This window comes from Acomys russatus, chromosome 4 (assembly GCF_903995435.1).
Source record: "Acomys russatus chromosome 4, mAcoRus1.1, whole genome shotgun sequence".
Classification (NCBI taxonomy): Eukaryota; Metazoa; Chordata; class Mammalia; order Rodentia; family Muridae; genus Acomys; species Acomys russatus.
This window is the reverse complement of record NC_067140.1, coordinates 51,997,902-52,014,291: the sequence shown is the minus strand read 5'-3', so window position 1 is coordinate 52,014,291 and position 16,390 is coordinate 51,997,902. Positions and strand designations below refer to the sequence as shown.

The 16,390-nt window shown below is 40.4% G+C and overlaps 1 protein-coding gene across 3 annotated transcripts in view; it reads right to left on the bottom strand.

Moving 5' to 3' along the window:
- Positions 1-16,390, bottom strand: part of Cdin1 (CDAN1 interacting nuclease 1) — a 201,085-nt gene that overhangs the window by 76,093 nt on the left and 108,602 nt on the right. For 2 of the 3 annotated variants that reach the window (XM_051144350.1, XM_051144352.1), the window contains 2 exons: positions 13,900-13,965; positions 13,233-13,338 (listed from right to left, as the gene is read on the bottom strand). In XM_051144350.1, coding sequence (XP_051000307.1) covers positions 13,233-13,338; positions 13,900-13,965 — 172 coding nt within the window. The remainder of the gene's footprint in view (positions 1-13,232; positions 13,339-13,899; positions 13,966-16,390) is intronic. The other variant, XM_051144351.1, reaches the window with a different exon arrangement.

The window sequence follows — 16,390 nt, the reverse complement described above, 5'->3', positions numbered from 1 at the left end:
AAGGAAGACTAGGACAGAATCTTAGTTACACCAGCTTATGAACTTTATGAATCCTTAAACGATTCTCTTTACTAAAGAAAGGGGCTTTGCTTTAAATTGAAACATTTAAAAAAGATTTATTTAATTTTTATTTATGTGTGTGTGTGTGTGTGTGTGTGTGTGTGTGTGTGTGAGAGAGAGAGAGAGAGAGAGAGAGAGAGAGAGAGAGAGAGAGAGAGAGAGAGAGAGAGAGAGAGAGAGAGAGAGAGAACATGCATAAGTGTATAGGTGACCTCAAGGGCCAGAAGTGGCACTGGACTCATGTATCTAACATTACAGGTGGTCGTGCGGCACCTGACATGGGTGCTGGGTCCAAACTCAGATCCTCTGCAAGAACAGCAAGCACTGTTAAGCTCTGAGCCTTTTCTTAGTCCTTGATTGAATTGTTAAATTTGTGATCGCTTAAATGAGTTACTGTGTGTGGTGAAAGACTAAATTTAAGGGTGGGTGCAATTGACAATCACCACAGCTGCCAACAACACGTAAGAAGGCAATGGGAAAAGGAATGTAAGAAAAGCAAGCTGGGGTTATCAAACCCAGCTGCAGAACCTGTGTAAGAAAATAAGGGAGAACAAAAATCAAGAGACATCTGAGTACCAGTGACTGTGGCGGGAGAGGGAGTGAACTGGAATGGAATTCACACAAATCTTAGAGTAGACCAAAGGAATGTAAGGGGGAGGGCAAGGGCAGCAGGCCTATGGCTTGTAATTCCTGGAGATAAGGAACTCACTGGGGTTTGCTTTATCTTGAGTGTGGTGACTGTAAGCATCCGATTCACCCTGATTACTTGTTGACTAGGGAAATCATATTCTTCTGTGAAGCAGAATGCATACAGCTCTCTGTTTTATGAGAAGAGTATGAGACAAAAAAGTATTTGCAAAACCCTAGATTTGATATCTTAATGGTAGAGTAACTGCCCTCTGAAATTAAGAGCAAAGTAGAGATGTGTGTGTTACCACAACCATTTTTTGTGCGGGGTCTCTAGCTAGGGTAGTAGAGTAATAAAGACAAAGTAAAGGCATACAGATTAAAAAGAAGTCACAGTGTCCACATTCACAAATGACGGTCTGTGGAGGAAAAGTAGCAAAGCATTAATAAATGACTGTTACGATGCATTCAGAATTCAAAACCCATATGTCAAATCAATTAGATTCCTTGAGGGCAGCAATGAACATTTGGAAACCGATATAAAAAATATCATTTCCAATCGTATCAAAATCTAACTGATTTCAATCTGACGAGATAATGTGAGACACATGGGATATTTCTACGGAAAATGTCAAAAGATCTAAGCCAGCGGTTCTCAGCCTTCCTAATGCTGTGACCCAGATCCTCATGTTGTGGTGACCCCCAACTATAAAATTATTTTGCTGCTACTTCATAACTGTAATTTTGCTACTGTTATGAATTTTAATGTAAATATCTGATATGCGACCCCCGAAAGGGTCGTGACCCACAGGTTGAGAACTGCTGATTTAAATAAAGTTAGAGAGTACGTTAATGTGAAGGTCACAACTCTTCTGGATTGATCTACAAATTCAATAACATAATAATAATAAAGCAGGATCCTTTCCTGAGGAATTGTTATATCATTCTAGCGTTCACGTGGGAATTTTAAAATCTACGATTAAAAAAAAAAAATGAAAACTCTGCAAAATAACAACGAAGCTGGAGGATTCAGACACTTGCTTTTGAAATTATGACATCACAGTAAACAAGACATTGTACAGCTGGTAAAAAGACAAATTGGCCAATGGAGCTAAAATAAGATTTCAGAAATATGTACTTCAGAAATAGATTTGGTATAATCAATTGATTTTTTTTTTCATAAATGTGAAATTATAACAACAACTATCTTTGTCAAAAAAGGTCCTGGAACCTGGATTTCAACTGGCACAAAGAAAAATGTTGATGTGCATATCACAGTACATACCAAATTAAGTGTAAATGAATATTGCTATTATTATAACTGTTTTGGAAGGAAACACAGGGGGCATATCTTTGTGATCTTTGTGTTGGGTGCGTGAATGTGTGCGGTATGTGTGCAGACGCCTGCAGTCACAAGGGCAGAGCGTCAGATCCCCTGCAGCTGACATTACAGATGGCTGCTTGCTGTGGGTGCTGGGAACTGAACACAAGCCATGCACAAGAGCAGTCAGAGCTCTTAACCACTGAGCAATCTCTCCAGCCCCATATCTGGATTTAAAATCAAAATACTCAGATGTAATTAAACAGCATGATCCATAAAAGGAGAAAAACAAACACAAAGATAAGCTGGAGTCACAGAAATTAAAAACTTGTTTTTCAAAGACATAAATGAATTATAACAAGCCACAAACTGAGAGAAATTTTTGCAACTAACATATCTAATAAAGGATTGACATCCAGTGCTTGGAACATAAAGTCACAAAAACTTGATAAAAGAAAGTAAAACAATTGCTGTGAGCTGAAACATTATGCATAGATTTCTCCAAAGGCAAATTGATGGCAAACAAGCAAATAAAAATTCTAAGTTTGACAGGCACAGTGGTGCATGCCTGTAATCCCAGCATTTAGGGAGGCAGAGGCAGCATTTCGGTGAGTTTGAGGCCAGCCTGGTCTAAAAAGCAAGTCCCGGACAGCCAACGGTACACAAAGAACCCTGTTTCGAAAAACCAAAACCAAAAGAAAAGGAGAAGGAGAAGAAGGAGGAGGAGGAAAGGAAAAGAAAGAAAGAAAAAGAAAGAAAGAAAGAAAAAGAAAGAAAGAAAGAAAAAGAAAGAAAGAAAGAAAAAGAAAGAAAGAAAGAAAAAGAAAGAAGAAAGAAAAGAAAGAAAGAAAATTAATCTAAATGCAGTATCAGAAAAATGCAGTTGGCATCATGGTGAGGCACATTATGTAAGTATTAGAAAGTCATGTCCAAAAGACTCAGCATAGCAAACATAGCATAGCATTTTGCCCGTGGGACGGGAGAAAGGAATAATCCTTAGGAACAACAGATTAATCATTTTATAAAGCATAAAATACACTCGCTGCATGTCCTGGCCATTTTATTTATAGGTATTTACTTAAAAGCAATGGAGCCATATAGGTATTTCCAATTGCTTCTCATACTTGTGTTATTCATAGTGAGAACTAGAATTGAAGTGTCTACTCACAGCCTAGTGAAAGCCAACAACAGTACAGACAGAGCAATTGAACTACTGGCAATGCAATGGCAGGAATGCACCTTCAAATAACTCTGCTGTATATTTTTGAGAAGCCAGACAAAAAGCCACAGGGTGGCACACACCTTAATTCCAGGACTCAGGATGCATGGGCAGGTGGAACTCTGTGGGTTTGGGGCCAGCCTGAGCTACAAAGTGAGTTCCAATTCAGCCAAAGCTATACAGAGAAACCCTGTCTCAAAAAGAAAGTAGGAAGGAAGGAAAGGATGAAAGAAAAAAAGAACAAAAAGTCAGACAAAGGAATAATAGCTCCATGAAAATGTAAGAACATAGAAACAGAGTAAACTAAAACCAAAACTAACTAACTAAATTAATTAAATGAAAAAGAAGGATAATAGAAACAAAACAAAAAGAAAGATGCTACAACATGCAAACTAATCAGAAGTGGCCACCTGACCAGGTTCTCAAAAGGGATAGCTTTTGAAAAAAGAAAAGACTGTGAACTCTGAAGAGTACTAGACTAGCTCAGCATCTACCATATGATACTTTTCTGAGTGTGTATACATGTTAAATTTATCCAATTATAGACTTCAAATGCATGTGCTTTATATCAATTATACCTGAAAAAAAAAACCTGTCTTAAAATTAATTTTTAAAATAGGCTTTTTATTTGGAGCAAATTGCAATTCAGAATAAAACAGAAATGCTACTTAAACATTTAAACATATACACTTCCTAACAAATAGTCTTTAGCCAATTTATCTCCTGTATTTAAATTAATCATTCAACTTAACATCTGGACCCTATACAAGTGAACTCCTTGATGCTGTGGTTTTGAACTCCCAAATATTCAACTGTCATCTGGATGTATGGGCACAGCTTTCACACTAACTCTAAAGATTCATTTTGAATACAGCATAAGGCTCTTGAGCACGACAGAGTACCTGGGCTGTTCTGTCCATCTACACAGACTGCTTCTTCACGCCTCATGTGTTGGAGACGTTTTTAGCTTCAGCTCAGTGTACTCATTAAGACTTACAGGAAGCTCCTTTGTGGAACAAAAAGGCTAGGTATAAAATTGACAGGAAGACTCTAAGCCTCACCTCTCAATCACTGAAGGACAGAGCTGGCATTCCTGTGGAATAACACATTGCCTGTATACATTTGCTGCTTGGAACCAGTGTGCCATATATATATATATATATATTTTTTTTTTTTTCTTAATTAAGATTCTATTTGGTGGGCTGGAGAGGTATCTCAATGGTTAAGAACACTTGCTGCTCTCTCTTATACAGGATCTAACTTTGGTTCTCAGCACCCAGGTTGAGCAGCTCACATCTGATACCTCAGGTCTCTGTGGGCACTGCACTCACATTCACACACACACACACACACACACACACACACACACACTCACACACACACTCACACACACACACTCACACACACACACACACACACACACACACATCTTACACCTTCAATCCTAGTTGCAGACTAACAAGATTAAAGCTTTCAAAATAAAGTACATTTCTCAGGGCACGGGCCCTATCACAGCAATGACATCAGTTCTCCGAGAGTACAGTGTACGTCAATATGGACAAAGTGTTTTCTCTCCATGTGAAACAAGTTCGGCATGATCTCTGTGCTTCTAGAATTAGCTGTAGAAAGACTCTTTGCACAGAAAGGTGCGGGGCTGTTGGCCCTAACTCCACTGCGGTTGTCATTTTCTATCACAAGTCTGTGCCATCCTTCTCGCACCTGTCGGTACTGTTAGATCAGAATGGCATGTTTGCATTCTTTGATGGCCACTCAATCCTGTCTTTGTCGACTTGGTTCAACGTAACACTTCTGAACCCTGCGTGACACAGATGAACTCCATCCATTCCATGGGGTCAGCAGGAAGAGCTATCAGTTCAACACTTCATTGTTCCCTGGATTTGTGAAACCAGTCAATACGTCTCCCTCAGAATACTCTTTGACATGCTTAAAGATAGCAATTGGACACATAGGTACCTAGGTAAGTAAAGAATTTCCCAGCAGACTTGTTTACTTTGATTTTAATCCTTTGTTTAAACTCTTCTCAATCTCGCAACAACTACATCTTTGTTGCAAAGCCCACTTGAAAGGCCCAGGACTGTATTTCTACTTCTTTGCTCAGTTCTGCTTCTAAAGCCATCACTGTAAGCCGTGAGTGACGGCACACTGTGCAGACGCCTTGCTGGGGAATGCCTTAGGATTTACATCCCAGGTGCAGATGGAACGGTTTGACTACCGAGAAAACATTCTCACGCAAAGGCGCTAAACACACAGAAAACACTTTTCTCATCTTTATCAAATATTTTGAGGTTGCTCTAGCTCATAACAGTGTCCAGTATTTGCCGAATAATGGGACGTCAATATCTCACAAGAAACTCCACTATGAGAGATGGAAAGGCAAATTATTATATTTTACCTTCACAGAAGTCCTCTCCAGCGCATTGGCTAATTATTAGTCGATCTGTCTCTTGTTGCTGATGACTACTTGTTAGTGTACCGCAGTAGCGCCTTCTGAGGCTGCCGTAATTGAAGGTTTGTGAGAGCTTCTATTGCTGAGGCACAAACTCCAACTTACGACAGATGTGATCAGCCTTGCCTTTAACAAGACTGAAATAACTGGAAATCTGTGATTTGACTAATTGCAGGCTTCCTGAAAGTATCTTAATACAGGAAAAAACTTGGACCACCCTCTGAAACATACCTTCCTTAACACTGACTGCCTGGCGGCCTTGTTTGAACTGCCTCCTCCAAGGTTATCGCCAACCAGAAAAAGCAATCACCAGACCATTGAACAAATAACTGATCTTTAAAAAGCCCTGAGAGGGAAGAAATGAACTCAGATCAATTCCTGCGGCAGAAGGTATTAGCTTAGTACGGCCTGTGGGAGGGTAGACTCTCTAGAGGCAAGCATTCACGGGTCTGACAGGTGGACCTGGCTCTTGATCTCTGTACCATACAACAATGTGATCAATGCCCTGTTCCCTCTGGTGCTCATCTCCACACACCTTACCGCCAGGACACAGAAGGGCTTCAGATGATGCGCACATTGCTTCCTCTGATACTGTCCCTCAGACCCAGTCAAGAGGGATCCATGCAAGGAATATAAGCTCTAAGATGCTCTGGTTCTGTTCTGCCTGCATCCAGTTTACCCATCAAGTACAGGAACCTGACCTCTGTTCCCCCAACCCCTGCTATGTAGTACTATTTGTTTCAGGCCATCAGAATAATGTTTGCTGGGGAGCCAAAATGCCCCCCCTCTCTAGAGTCAGCCACTGGAGTGCACACCTCTGCCTGAGGGCAAGGGGCTCTGGAAATGTGTACCTTGGGTTATAACTGCCACCTTTCTAGGTGAAGTGGAAAGGGAGGGAAGACGGGGTAGTGGGGCTACCTGTACCTACAGTGCTACAAGTAGTCTGGGACTACAAGGAACGTGGAAGTTCTTAACACAAATCTGAACTTGCAAATCTTCATGCATAATAGGATATTTTATTTCTGGTCTGTTAACTTGATGGGTAATTGAAATATAGAGATGCAGGAAACAGGCTTCCATTCATCTCCAGCCCTTGAAGCCCCACCCCTTTCATTTCTAAGGAAACTACCAATTGTAATCTCTTATGGGTCTACAAGGCATTCCATTTCAAATTTCAATCCAGAGAAGCCTGCAAGTTTGGAAAAGGAAAGGAAGTCATCAATGTAAAGCTGTAGGCATAATGTTACTGTGTAATTCAAATGCTGATTTCTGTACCCCCCATATCTGGTTGCAATCCTTGATCTGAGATTCTCCTGTCTCTATGTTGTATAAACTCTGCTTCCCAGTTGTCCCCTCATATGCCAATAAAGCAGCTTACAGCCAATCCCTGAGCAAGGGAAAGAATAGGGCTGGGCTCCCTGCCAGCCAGGGCAGGAGGAGTTAGAGGAGGAAGTAGGAGATTTAGCCTCAGGCAGAGGTGCAGGAAAGATGAAGATTCAGCTTGGGCAAAGAAAGATCTAAATCTCAAGTAACTTGGGACTTTTGGCAAAGATGGCGTCAGGATAACATAGAGGGTCAAGAACTGACTTAAACTGCTCAAGATTGTGTGGTAAAGCTTCATAAACAAATATAAAAGTGTGATAACTGTGTTAAGAGACAAATTAAGAGAAACAAACACAGTTTTATAAAAATAACCTCAACAGTGGGGAAAACCACATATACAATCCCAGCACTCAACAGGCTGAAGCAGAAAGGTTTACCATGAGACCAAGGCCAGCTTTGGCTACAGAGTAAGATCTTGATTCAACAAAACAAAATAATACAAATAAAACCAATAACTATAAATATTTATCTGAAGAACTTTACAAAGTACATTTGCTATACGGTTACTCTTCATTGCCCATTTTAAAAAAAATCGCACACAAACATTATATTTCTCTAAAATAGGCCGTAAAAGCTTGTACATCTATAAAGACAATAAAAGTGTTCTTTGAGACATCTCCCACTGTCCTGAGAATGGCATTTTCAAGAAAAAAAAAAAAAATGGAGCAATTATGGTGTAATGTCACCATGTCTTATATAATCCTTCACAGTTTATTTAAATTATAGTCGCACATTAAGTATGAGCACACCCATTACACAGTCATGTGATGACTAACCATCCTCTGACCACCTACTGTGTGACAGGCATTCTGCCAGTCTCCGAGCATTTAAAGATAGATAAAACAAGATAGCATTAATTTGAAGAGGGTGACAAGCAAACACCAATTACAATGTTTGATAACTGCTGTGAAATCATGAGCTGAACACAGACAGGAGTGTCTTTTCGAAAGCACCAAAGTTTCCGAAGGAGATGTCAGCCAGGTTGAACGCTGAAGTCAGCTAAAGAGTTTATCTGTCAAAGAAGGCCATTCAAACCGTCTAATGTGAACACCTTTAAATTCCACCAGAAAGTGATATACGAAAGAAAGACCGAGGAGGGTTAATATCTGTTGACCAGCCACCAGCAAATGGGAAAGTGCTTTGCAGGTATTAAATAATTGATTTTCACAACAAAGGGGTAAGAAAAGTACTATTAATTCCATTACACTCAGGAGAAAACAAGGGCTTCTGAAGGATGGGAAAGCTGTTTCCAAGTGTAAGACCAGCACAACCTAGTTTCCAGACCAATATTCCTTCCATAGCTTCAAGGATAGCCATGTTGAAAGATTAAATTCAAGCATATAGAACCTCATTGTTTCTGGCCAGCTGGCTTAGATGGTCCTTGAAAAGCTTACCTATAATGTGCACTTTAAAATCAATGCTCCTGAAGACACTAGGAACAGCAGAAGGCCTGAACCTGTGTTGAGCGCCATGTTCTTCATCAGCAGTGTTTGGACATTGGTCATCATAGCATCTGGATCTCCCTTTGTCCGACTCCTTTGATGTACAGTATGTTAAAACCAAGCATACAATGTGGGCATCAACTGCAGAATTGCTTTGTTCCTCTATCTGCCATCTGAACACTAAAGTAGACTTAATAATGGGAGCCAAGTTGTCCAAAAACTTACTTCATGACTTCAGAAAGAGGAAGGAAAGGTTTCTGCACATTGGTTTCAGAAAGATCTGTTTTCTGTCAGCACTCTACAGTTTGTGCTTGTATTATGCTTCTCAGGGGCTCGCTACTCGACTTGATAGAGGCAGAGATGGAAGCGTGTTGAGAATCAGCTGAACCTCATACCAAAATGGGGGTTGGAAAAGTAGCAAATCATCTTCAGACAGTGTATGTTATTTTGGAAAGTGAGTGGATAACAGATTTTAAATCTTTTGAGGGTGAATTGAGGCATGACAAACTTCTAAAGTTTGATATCAAAGCAATGAGAGAGATAAGACATTTCAAAAGAACAGTATAAAAGGGAATGTGCTCTTGAGTTTTCTAGAGCAGGTTTTTACTACTTTGTGTTCACTCACTCACTCACCCATTCATTCATTCATTCATTCATTCATTCACTCACTCACTCACTCACTCACTCATGCATTCATGTAGGGCCACAGCCGTGTGAAGAAATGAATTCACTGAGGATTTTCCATCTAGATTGGGTGGTCAAGGATATCCTTCCAAGGATGAGAAAAGAGGTCATTTCTGAATGCCACATGAAGAAAGTTAAGTGGTAATCCAAGCAAAGAAACTTCCAGGCAAAAGGATGAGCCAGAGTAAGGGTTTTGAACTACAAACAAGAATTCAAGGAAAACCAAAAAAAAGTCTTGTTAAGAATCGTCAGAAGGTTTATTAGAAAAGAGGTGTATGCACCTACAACTAGCCTGGAAGAGAGGCATATCATGACGAGGGCCCCGAGTACCAGAGTGGAATAGAGATTTTATTTTAAATGTGACAGCAAGGCACTGAAATGTTTTGAGTGGAGAAATGACACAATATAATTTACGTTTTCCCAGACTGGGATATGAAAAGCTGACCACAGGGCTGTGAGAATGGACCTGAGGAAATCAGTTCTGAAAGCCGAAGTAATTGCCCAAGAGATGCTAACGGGTGCTAAGGCAACAGCAGGTGAGACTGTAATAAATACACAGTTTGAGACACAGTGAAAATAGAGCTAATGGAACTATGGCAAAACTTAGATTTTTGAACTGAGCACAAATTGTGGCACCATTAGCTAGCTGCACTGAGGAAAGATGGAAGAATAATAAAATTGAAGAAAAAAATATTAGTTTAATATATGTTAAATCTGAAATATTTAGTAGATACCATAAAGGTCAGACAGAAATTCATCTCAGCCAATGTTAGGTCTAGGAGTTGACATTAACAGAAACCAATATAGAGGCAGCAAGCATATAGTACCACACAACCCAATGAAATATCTGAGGGACTACCTGTGCATGAATGTAGATAAAAGAGGGTGGATACTGAGTTCCAGGGCCCCTCTACCCAGTGGCCAGGAAGAAGAACCAGTGAAAAAGACCAAGGAATGTGTTGGTATGCAGGGAAGAAACACAAAAAGAAAACATATCATGGAAGACAAGAAAACCAAATGTTTTCATAAAGATGAAGAGAATGACCAACTCTCAAAATTACTGAAAGCCGAATAAAAACACTGTACTAAGAAAGAAACTTCTTATGAAAATGTCAGCCTAAAAACGAGGGGATCAGCAAATACTGGTGTGGGAAAAGTGAGGTTATTAAAAAAAGCATATTGTCTTAAAATATGAACTGAATGTCCTTACATGCAAACCAATTATTATCCTGAAAACAGTGTGACAATTAAGAGTCACATGGGGTTTCTCATCAGTAAGACACCGCCCACCCCTCATCCCCGGCCCTCCACCCAGTTTTGTCCAAATGTCAACCACTTTGAAAGGCTACTTTTGAGAGACTTTCTACTACTGCTGAGAACTTTATAACCTATTCTATATGTCATGTTTACAAAATAAGAAAACATTATGATCCCACATATTCACAGACTGCTAACATCACCTTGGGTCAAAATGCTAGGCCACTGGTGACTTTGTTCTGATCATTGCGTTATTACAACCTGCCACTGGCACTAGAATGTCTCAGTGTTCCACTTGACGTTTTTGTCACCATTTACATCTCTTTGGAATGCAAACACTTGCTTTCCATACCTGCAGACATTTGGTGACACTGGTGGCTACCTGTAGGGTATGACTTTGCTGAATGATGTGGACCATTTAAAACCAAGGCTAACTTTTCCCACCATGCAACATGCTCCATATAAACTATGCCTGCTTAGCCAATGTACATTCAAAGAATATGCTCGGTATGTAAATAATAATACTCTATATAAAATACTAGAATGAAAACAAACAAACAAACTGAAGGCAACAAAATAAAAATGAAAACCCAAAAGGAGCTAGGCATGACAGTGTGTACCGTAAACTGATCTCAGCACTCTGGAGGCAGAGGCAGGTAGATATCTGTGACTCCGAGGCCTACTCGATGAGTTCTAGGCCAGCCAAGGTTACACAGTGAGAAAGAGTGTCAAACAAAACAAAATAAAACAAAAGCAAAACAAAACCCAACCCAAATGGAGAGAAACTTTTTAAATTAGTGATGACTCCCTTCAGCCTGCAATTCACAGGTTTCCTGTAGAGGTGGGCAGATGCTGGGACGCCCCTCCCGCTGATGAGTGTGAGGAGAGCAGTAGGCTCTCAGCAGTTGAGTTGTTTCAGAAGGAACATATGATTCTGGCATTCTTAAATTGAGCTTTCCTATTTGAAACTGAGCTTCTTTTTGTTTTCCAAAAAGATGTGACCGTGACCAGTACCAAAAAGGGGAACAGAGTCTTAATGCAGTTGATTCACGTGATCAATTGTTTTTAATCCTTTAGTAACCTAAACTTAGGCAGTTTGATTTTCTTGTCATTGCTTTCCCTATACTATCAAAAATGATGCTTTCTTTACTATTTCAAACTCATCAGAAAATCGCTAAAAATCTAAAATTCAATTTGCCACATTACTGCTAATTTGAATAATGGCTGAATAAAACACAGGAAACGCTGAAGCAGCATTGATTTCTAAAACATTTTGCACTTTCCTCCTCCATCCCTGTAAAGTAAAGCTTGGATGCTACGCACAATTACACAAGAAAATCAAGAAGGCCATTACATTCAGCATTTTGTCACGATCACTGTTACCATGGTGAAGAGTAGGCGTAGTTTAGCACAGCTGCCACGGGCGAGATCTGCTGGCCTTCTGCAAAGCTGAGGAACAATATAATGACAAATTCGATAGCCTCCCACTCACACCCTACACTGTTGCTCGCAGATGCTACCATCTCCTCCCTTAATCATCTGGGCATGTGTCATCTTATTACCGTATTCGTACTGTTGACCAATGACAGCAGAGCACAGTTAATCTAGAAAGGTGGCCACCCGACCCACCTCTTGTTTTCATGGAGAAAAACACATGGTGTGAAAACAGGAACGCAATCGTCAAAAAAATAAATAAATAAATCAAAGATTCAACAGTTGCATTGCAGATGACAATGACACCGTGTTAGAAATAGAATGGATGGAGAGGGACAGACGCAGGGCTGTGATGACTAGTAGAATAGCATACTATTTCCTTTCTTTGAATATCAGTTTAGTTATCTATACAATGGGGATAAAAGTAACTTCCTGGGCTGGGGGGATGGCTCAGCGGAGAAAGTGTTGCTACACAGTGTGAGGACTGGAATTCAGATCCCTGGCACCCAGGCCGGTCACTTAGCAACTGGAAGGCAGAGGTGAGATGCTTAGGACATGCTGGAATCAGTGGCCTCTAGTTTCTGTGAGTGTGGTGGAGTGGAGGGTTATCGTGAAAGACCATCCTATGTCAACTCTGGGCCTTCACACCACACCCACACATATGTTTATATACTTGTACACACATAAACCCATGCACTACAGACATGCCTACACACATGCGCTCCCCACCCCCCACCCCACATGTCACCTCTTTGTAAGGATTAACTAAAATAACTTTCATGTCCAGGCACAGCAGGTATTTGGTACACTGCCCATCCACACCACTTTAAGTGTGGAGATTCCCATCCCGTCAAAATGGTTACAGAAATTGGTAGGTAAACTGTTTGTTACTGTTGTAATATAAATCATTTTCATTTTTCATACGGTTTGGATACTGTCTTCAGAGAACAGAGAATAAATTAATTTTTATGGTCTGAAAGGAAGCATAAATTCCACATCAAAGGGATAAAAATCCAGTGTCTATATCATATTATGCACCACAGCTTGTTATCCGTATTTTAAGTGACACTAATGTAATCACTGTAAAGCAGGAAATATACTCCACCAGCTTTGACCTTAAGCACAGAATTTAAAGTTAAAAAAAAAAAAAAAAAAAAAAAAACAACATTATGAAAGCAGAGAAGTTTAAATTATCTGAAATGAATACATTAATCAGAGTCTATATTTACTAGGGGAAAAAAGGCTCCTAGCATTTTTACCAGCTAAACAAAATATTTTTTTCTAATGAGACTTCAGCTGAGTATCGTTTATCTTAAGAGAAAAATAATGGGACCTTACCTATTCCAGTAGCTCCAGAACTGGCCATGCAGGTAGGCGTGGTGACTGCATTCATCACCAAATGAGGCTTTGCTTTCAATCCAGTGAATTATGTGCCCTTCCACAGCTAAGGGACAAAGCATTACTAATACACGGTGAAGGACAAGAAGATTGAAAATCCTCAACTACGTGCTGGCCTCTCCATGCTTCACGTTAATGAGCAGGGGTTTAGCCTCTGCCATTCACGGTGGGCGTAATTATAAAACAACACGTTTGTGTGAGTTCATCGCCGGGCACACCGGGGCCACAATCTCATCCTGTCACCCTCACCCCACTCCTCCCTTCCTTGGTGCTCAGGGCGCTGTTCTGCGGCTCATGTCAAGAAGACCAAAGTGTGCCTGGCTATCTGGCAAAGCTGTGTTTCAAAAATTCAAAATTTAGAGAAACGAGTTGGAAAAAAGTGCCTTTAGAATGCATGCTTGCCCCTCAAGTATGTGGGAAAGATGTGAGGCACAGCCTTCTTCTGAGCCGACTGGGAGACAACCTGAGATCATCTTTTTCCGAGCTTCCCTATTTCAACACAGTGTTATAAGGACAACGTGCTCTGGAAACATTTGCTGATAGTAACACATTAAAAAGAGAAATCCCTCTCTATACCCAGATGCATATCCGAAGCTCAAGGACTCACCAACTGGCACCTGTAAAATGAAGTCTGGCGTTTTGTCATAGCCCTTTGCACGGAGCTGATCTTCATCTGCAGGAAGAACAAACACTATCATTTATTACGGCACTCCATTAAAACGACAGCAATATAATTGCTTTTCTTTCTTAAATATGTGTAAAAATTACTAATGCAGCCATACGTGTCTTTCTTACGCGTGCAATGCCGTGTCAGAATAAATGAATTTTCTTCTCAAACCTGAATCAGAGATACAAGAATGCTTCTTTGTCCTTTTTGCATTTTTATGTCTTTATTATAAACATCATTAATCCAACTGTCAGGAGCTACCTTTTTTTTTTTTTTTTTTTTTTGGTAATTGAAAATTCTCAAAATAAATATATTTACTGATGGGAGGTAAAGGGATCCACAACAACGGAAGTCACCAGTGTCAGCAGTCACTATTGACAGTTTACAGTGAGACAGAAGCATGGTGGCCTTTGCAACCAGGAAATAAATGCAATCAAGAAACTCTAGTTTAAATTAATGAAACTATTCCCATGCACAAGGGAAGGAGAGGAAAGTGAGACCGCCACAATTGCTCATCTTGCTGAATTCTGGCGAGTGAGAGTGTGATGACCTGAACTGTGTACATCTGAGAAGAAATTACACTCTTGAAGATCTGCTTCTGTCTTTTCAATCTCCTGTTTAATATCAACAACCCTGTTGGAAGGGAAGGAAGCAAAAAAACAGGAACCCAGGTAAAGTTGGAAAAACTAGCAAGATGTTTGATTTAAAAAACAAAAACAAAAACAAAAACAAAAACACAACCCCAAACCTCCCTGTGTTTTCTAAATGCTGTCCTTGACTTCTAACGGCATTGCGGTGTGATTTCTGAAAGGGAGGGTTCGCCATTAGATTCTGGAGTGACCTGGTCATTCAATTCCAGGCATGGCTTTCTGTCTTCACCCAACCTCAACTAATGGCCCAACCAAGTAACAAGGAAGGCCGAGTGGTCTCTTAACACCTACTGGGCTGTTGACATTGTCATGCATCCCATTGGCCTTCCTGCATCAACTTTGATTAAAATTAATGGCCCATCCCCAGTGTTGGGTAGCTTATTTCCAATCCATCTGTCAGCCTAAGACAGTGCTTTCATGGCCAGCTTTGAGAAGCTTTAGAGCATTCTTGTGTACATCCTGAAAGGTCAGCATTTTAAACATAAATAAGCTTTTAATGAGAAGACACACATTAAAGTAGATATCTAAGTGGAACGCTGTTAGAAATTGGTATTTTTACTCGGATTTGAAGGCAAAATTCAGAACAGTTCTCCTTCTTTGAAATAAAAATACGAAGCTGTTGATGTAATGAAATACAAATCAAAGTAATGTTAATTTTAAAACAAAACAAAACAAAAAAAAGAAATTGGGCTATAGAAATAGACTGGAAAAAAATCTACCCTTTAACTGTACTCTGACTATGAAAAGTTTAATGGGAAAGGTATTTATTCAAATCAACCCTAGTGTTTTGAGTGACATTTTATATATATGTGATGAATAGTTTTAAAAGCTGGTTGACTTTAAGAATAGGTAATATTTCATTAAAACTATCCTAGCCTCATCAGCCTCTGTAGATGTTAGAATTTGTTTCAGAAAGAAAACTGTTTATGCTTCCGACAGCGGCTCAAAGCAAAGCTTCAAAGGTCACCAAGCAATCCACAAGCACAGTCACAGCCGATGCACCCTGCACACTGCACACTGTATCCTGCACCCTGCACAATCACCCACACAACTGCAACTGCATTGACTTCTCTAATGGGAAAAGTTCAAATCCCAAACCCCTAACCCAAACCTACTAGATGAGGCAAAGGGATGGTCCCATCGTTGTGTGGAGGACTCTAAAGTACCAGGGGATAAAGTCTCAATCAGGAAGTCCACCTGCCTTTCCTCCCTCTCCTCGCTTCTCCTTCCGTGTTCTCAGTATCTACAACGTTGATCCTATAGTCACCGTGCCTAGCAAAGCATCTTCATGTTTGAGTCCTATGGAGTGGTTCTTAGGATAAGAGGTTATTCCAAGCATCTGAAATGCCTTTTCTTTTACTCACTACACCTTCTCTGTCACAGCAGCTCTATTTCACAGCCTCCACGTCCCACGTCATCATATTCATTTTTCCTTAGGGAGGGAGGGAGGGAAGAGCTTGACGAGGCTCAGGGGAAAGAACAATGCCAAGTGGAGCAGAGGCCCTAGTGAACAGGGCCCGGCCTGCCCGCCTGGGCCAGCTTCCTGCTTTTTATGTTATGCTTCTTGCTTTGGCCCTTGGATTTCAAATGTGTACCGAACATTAGAATGATACCCGAGCTTCTGGGTACAAACTTAAATGTGACTGGCATGCTCCATTGGCAACTCAGGAGTCTGAAGCTGTGCGCCTTGATCTGCCCTTAGTTGTTTTGACCCATTCTCTGTTGGCTCCTTGGCAGAGACGGTGCCGACGGGCTTGCACACACAACAATGTTGCTGCTCT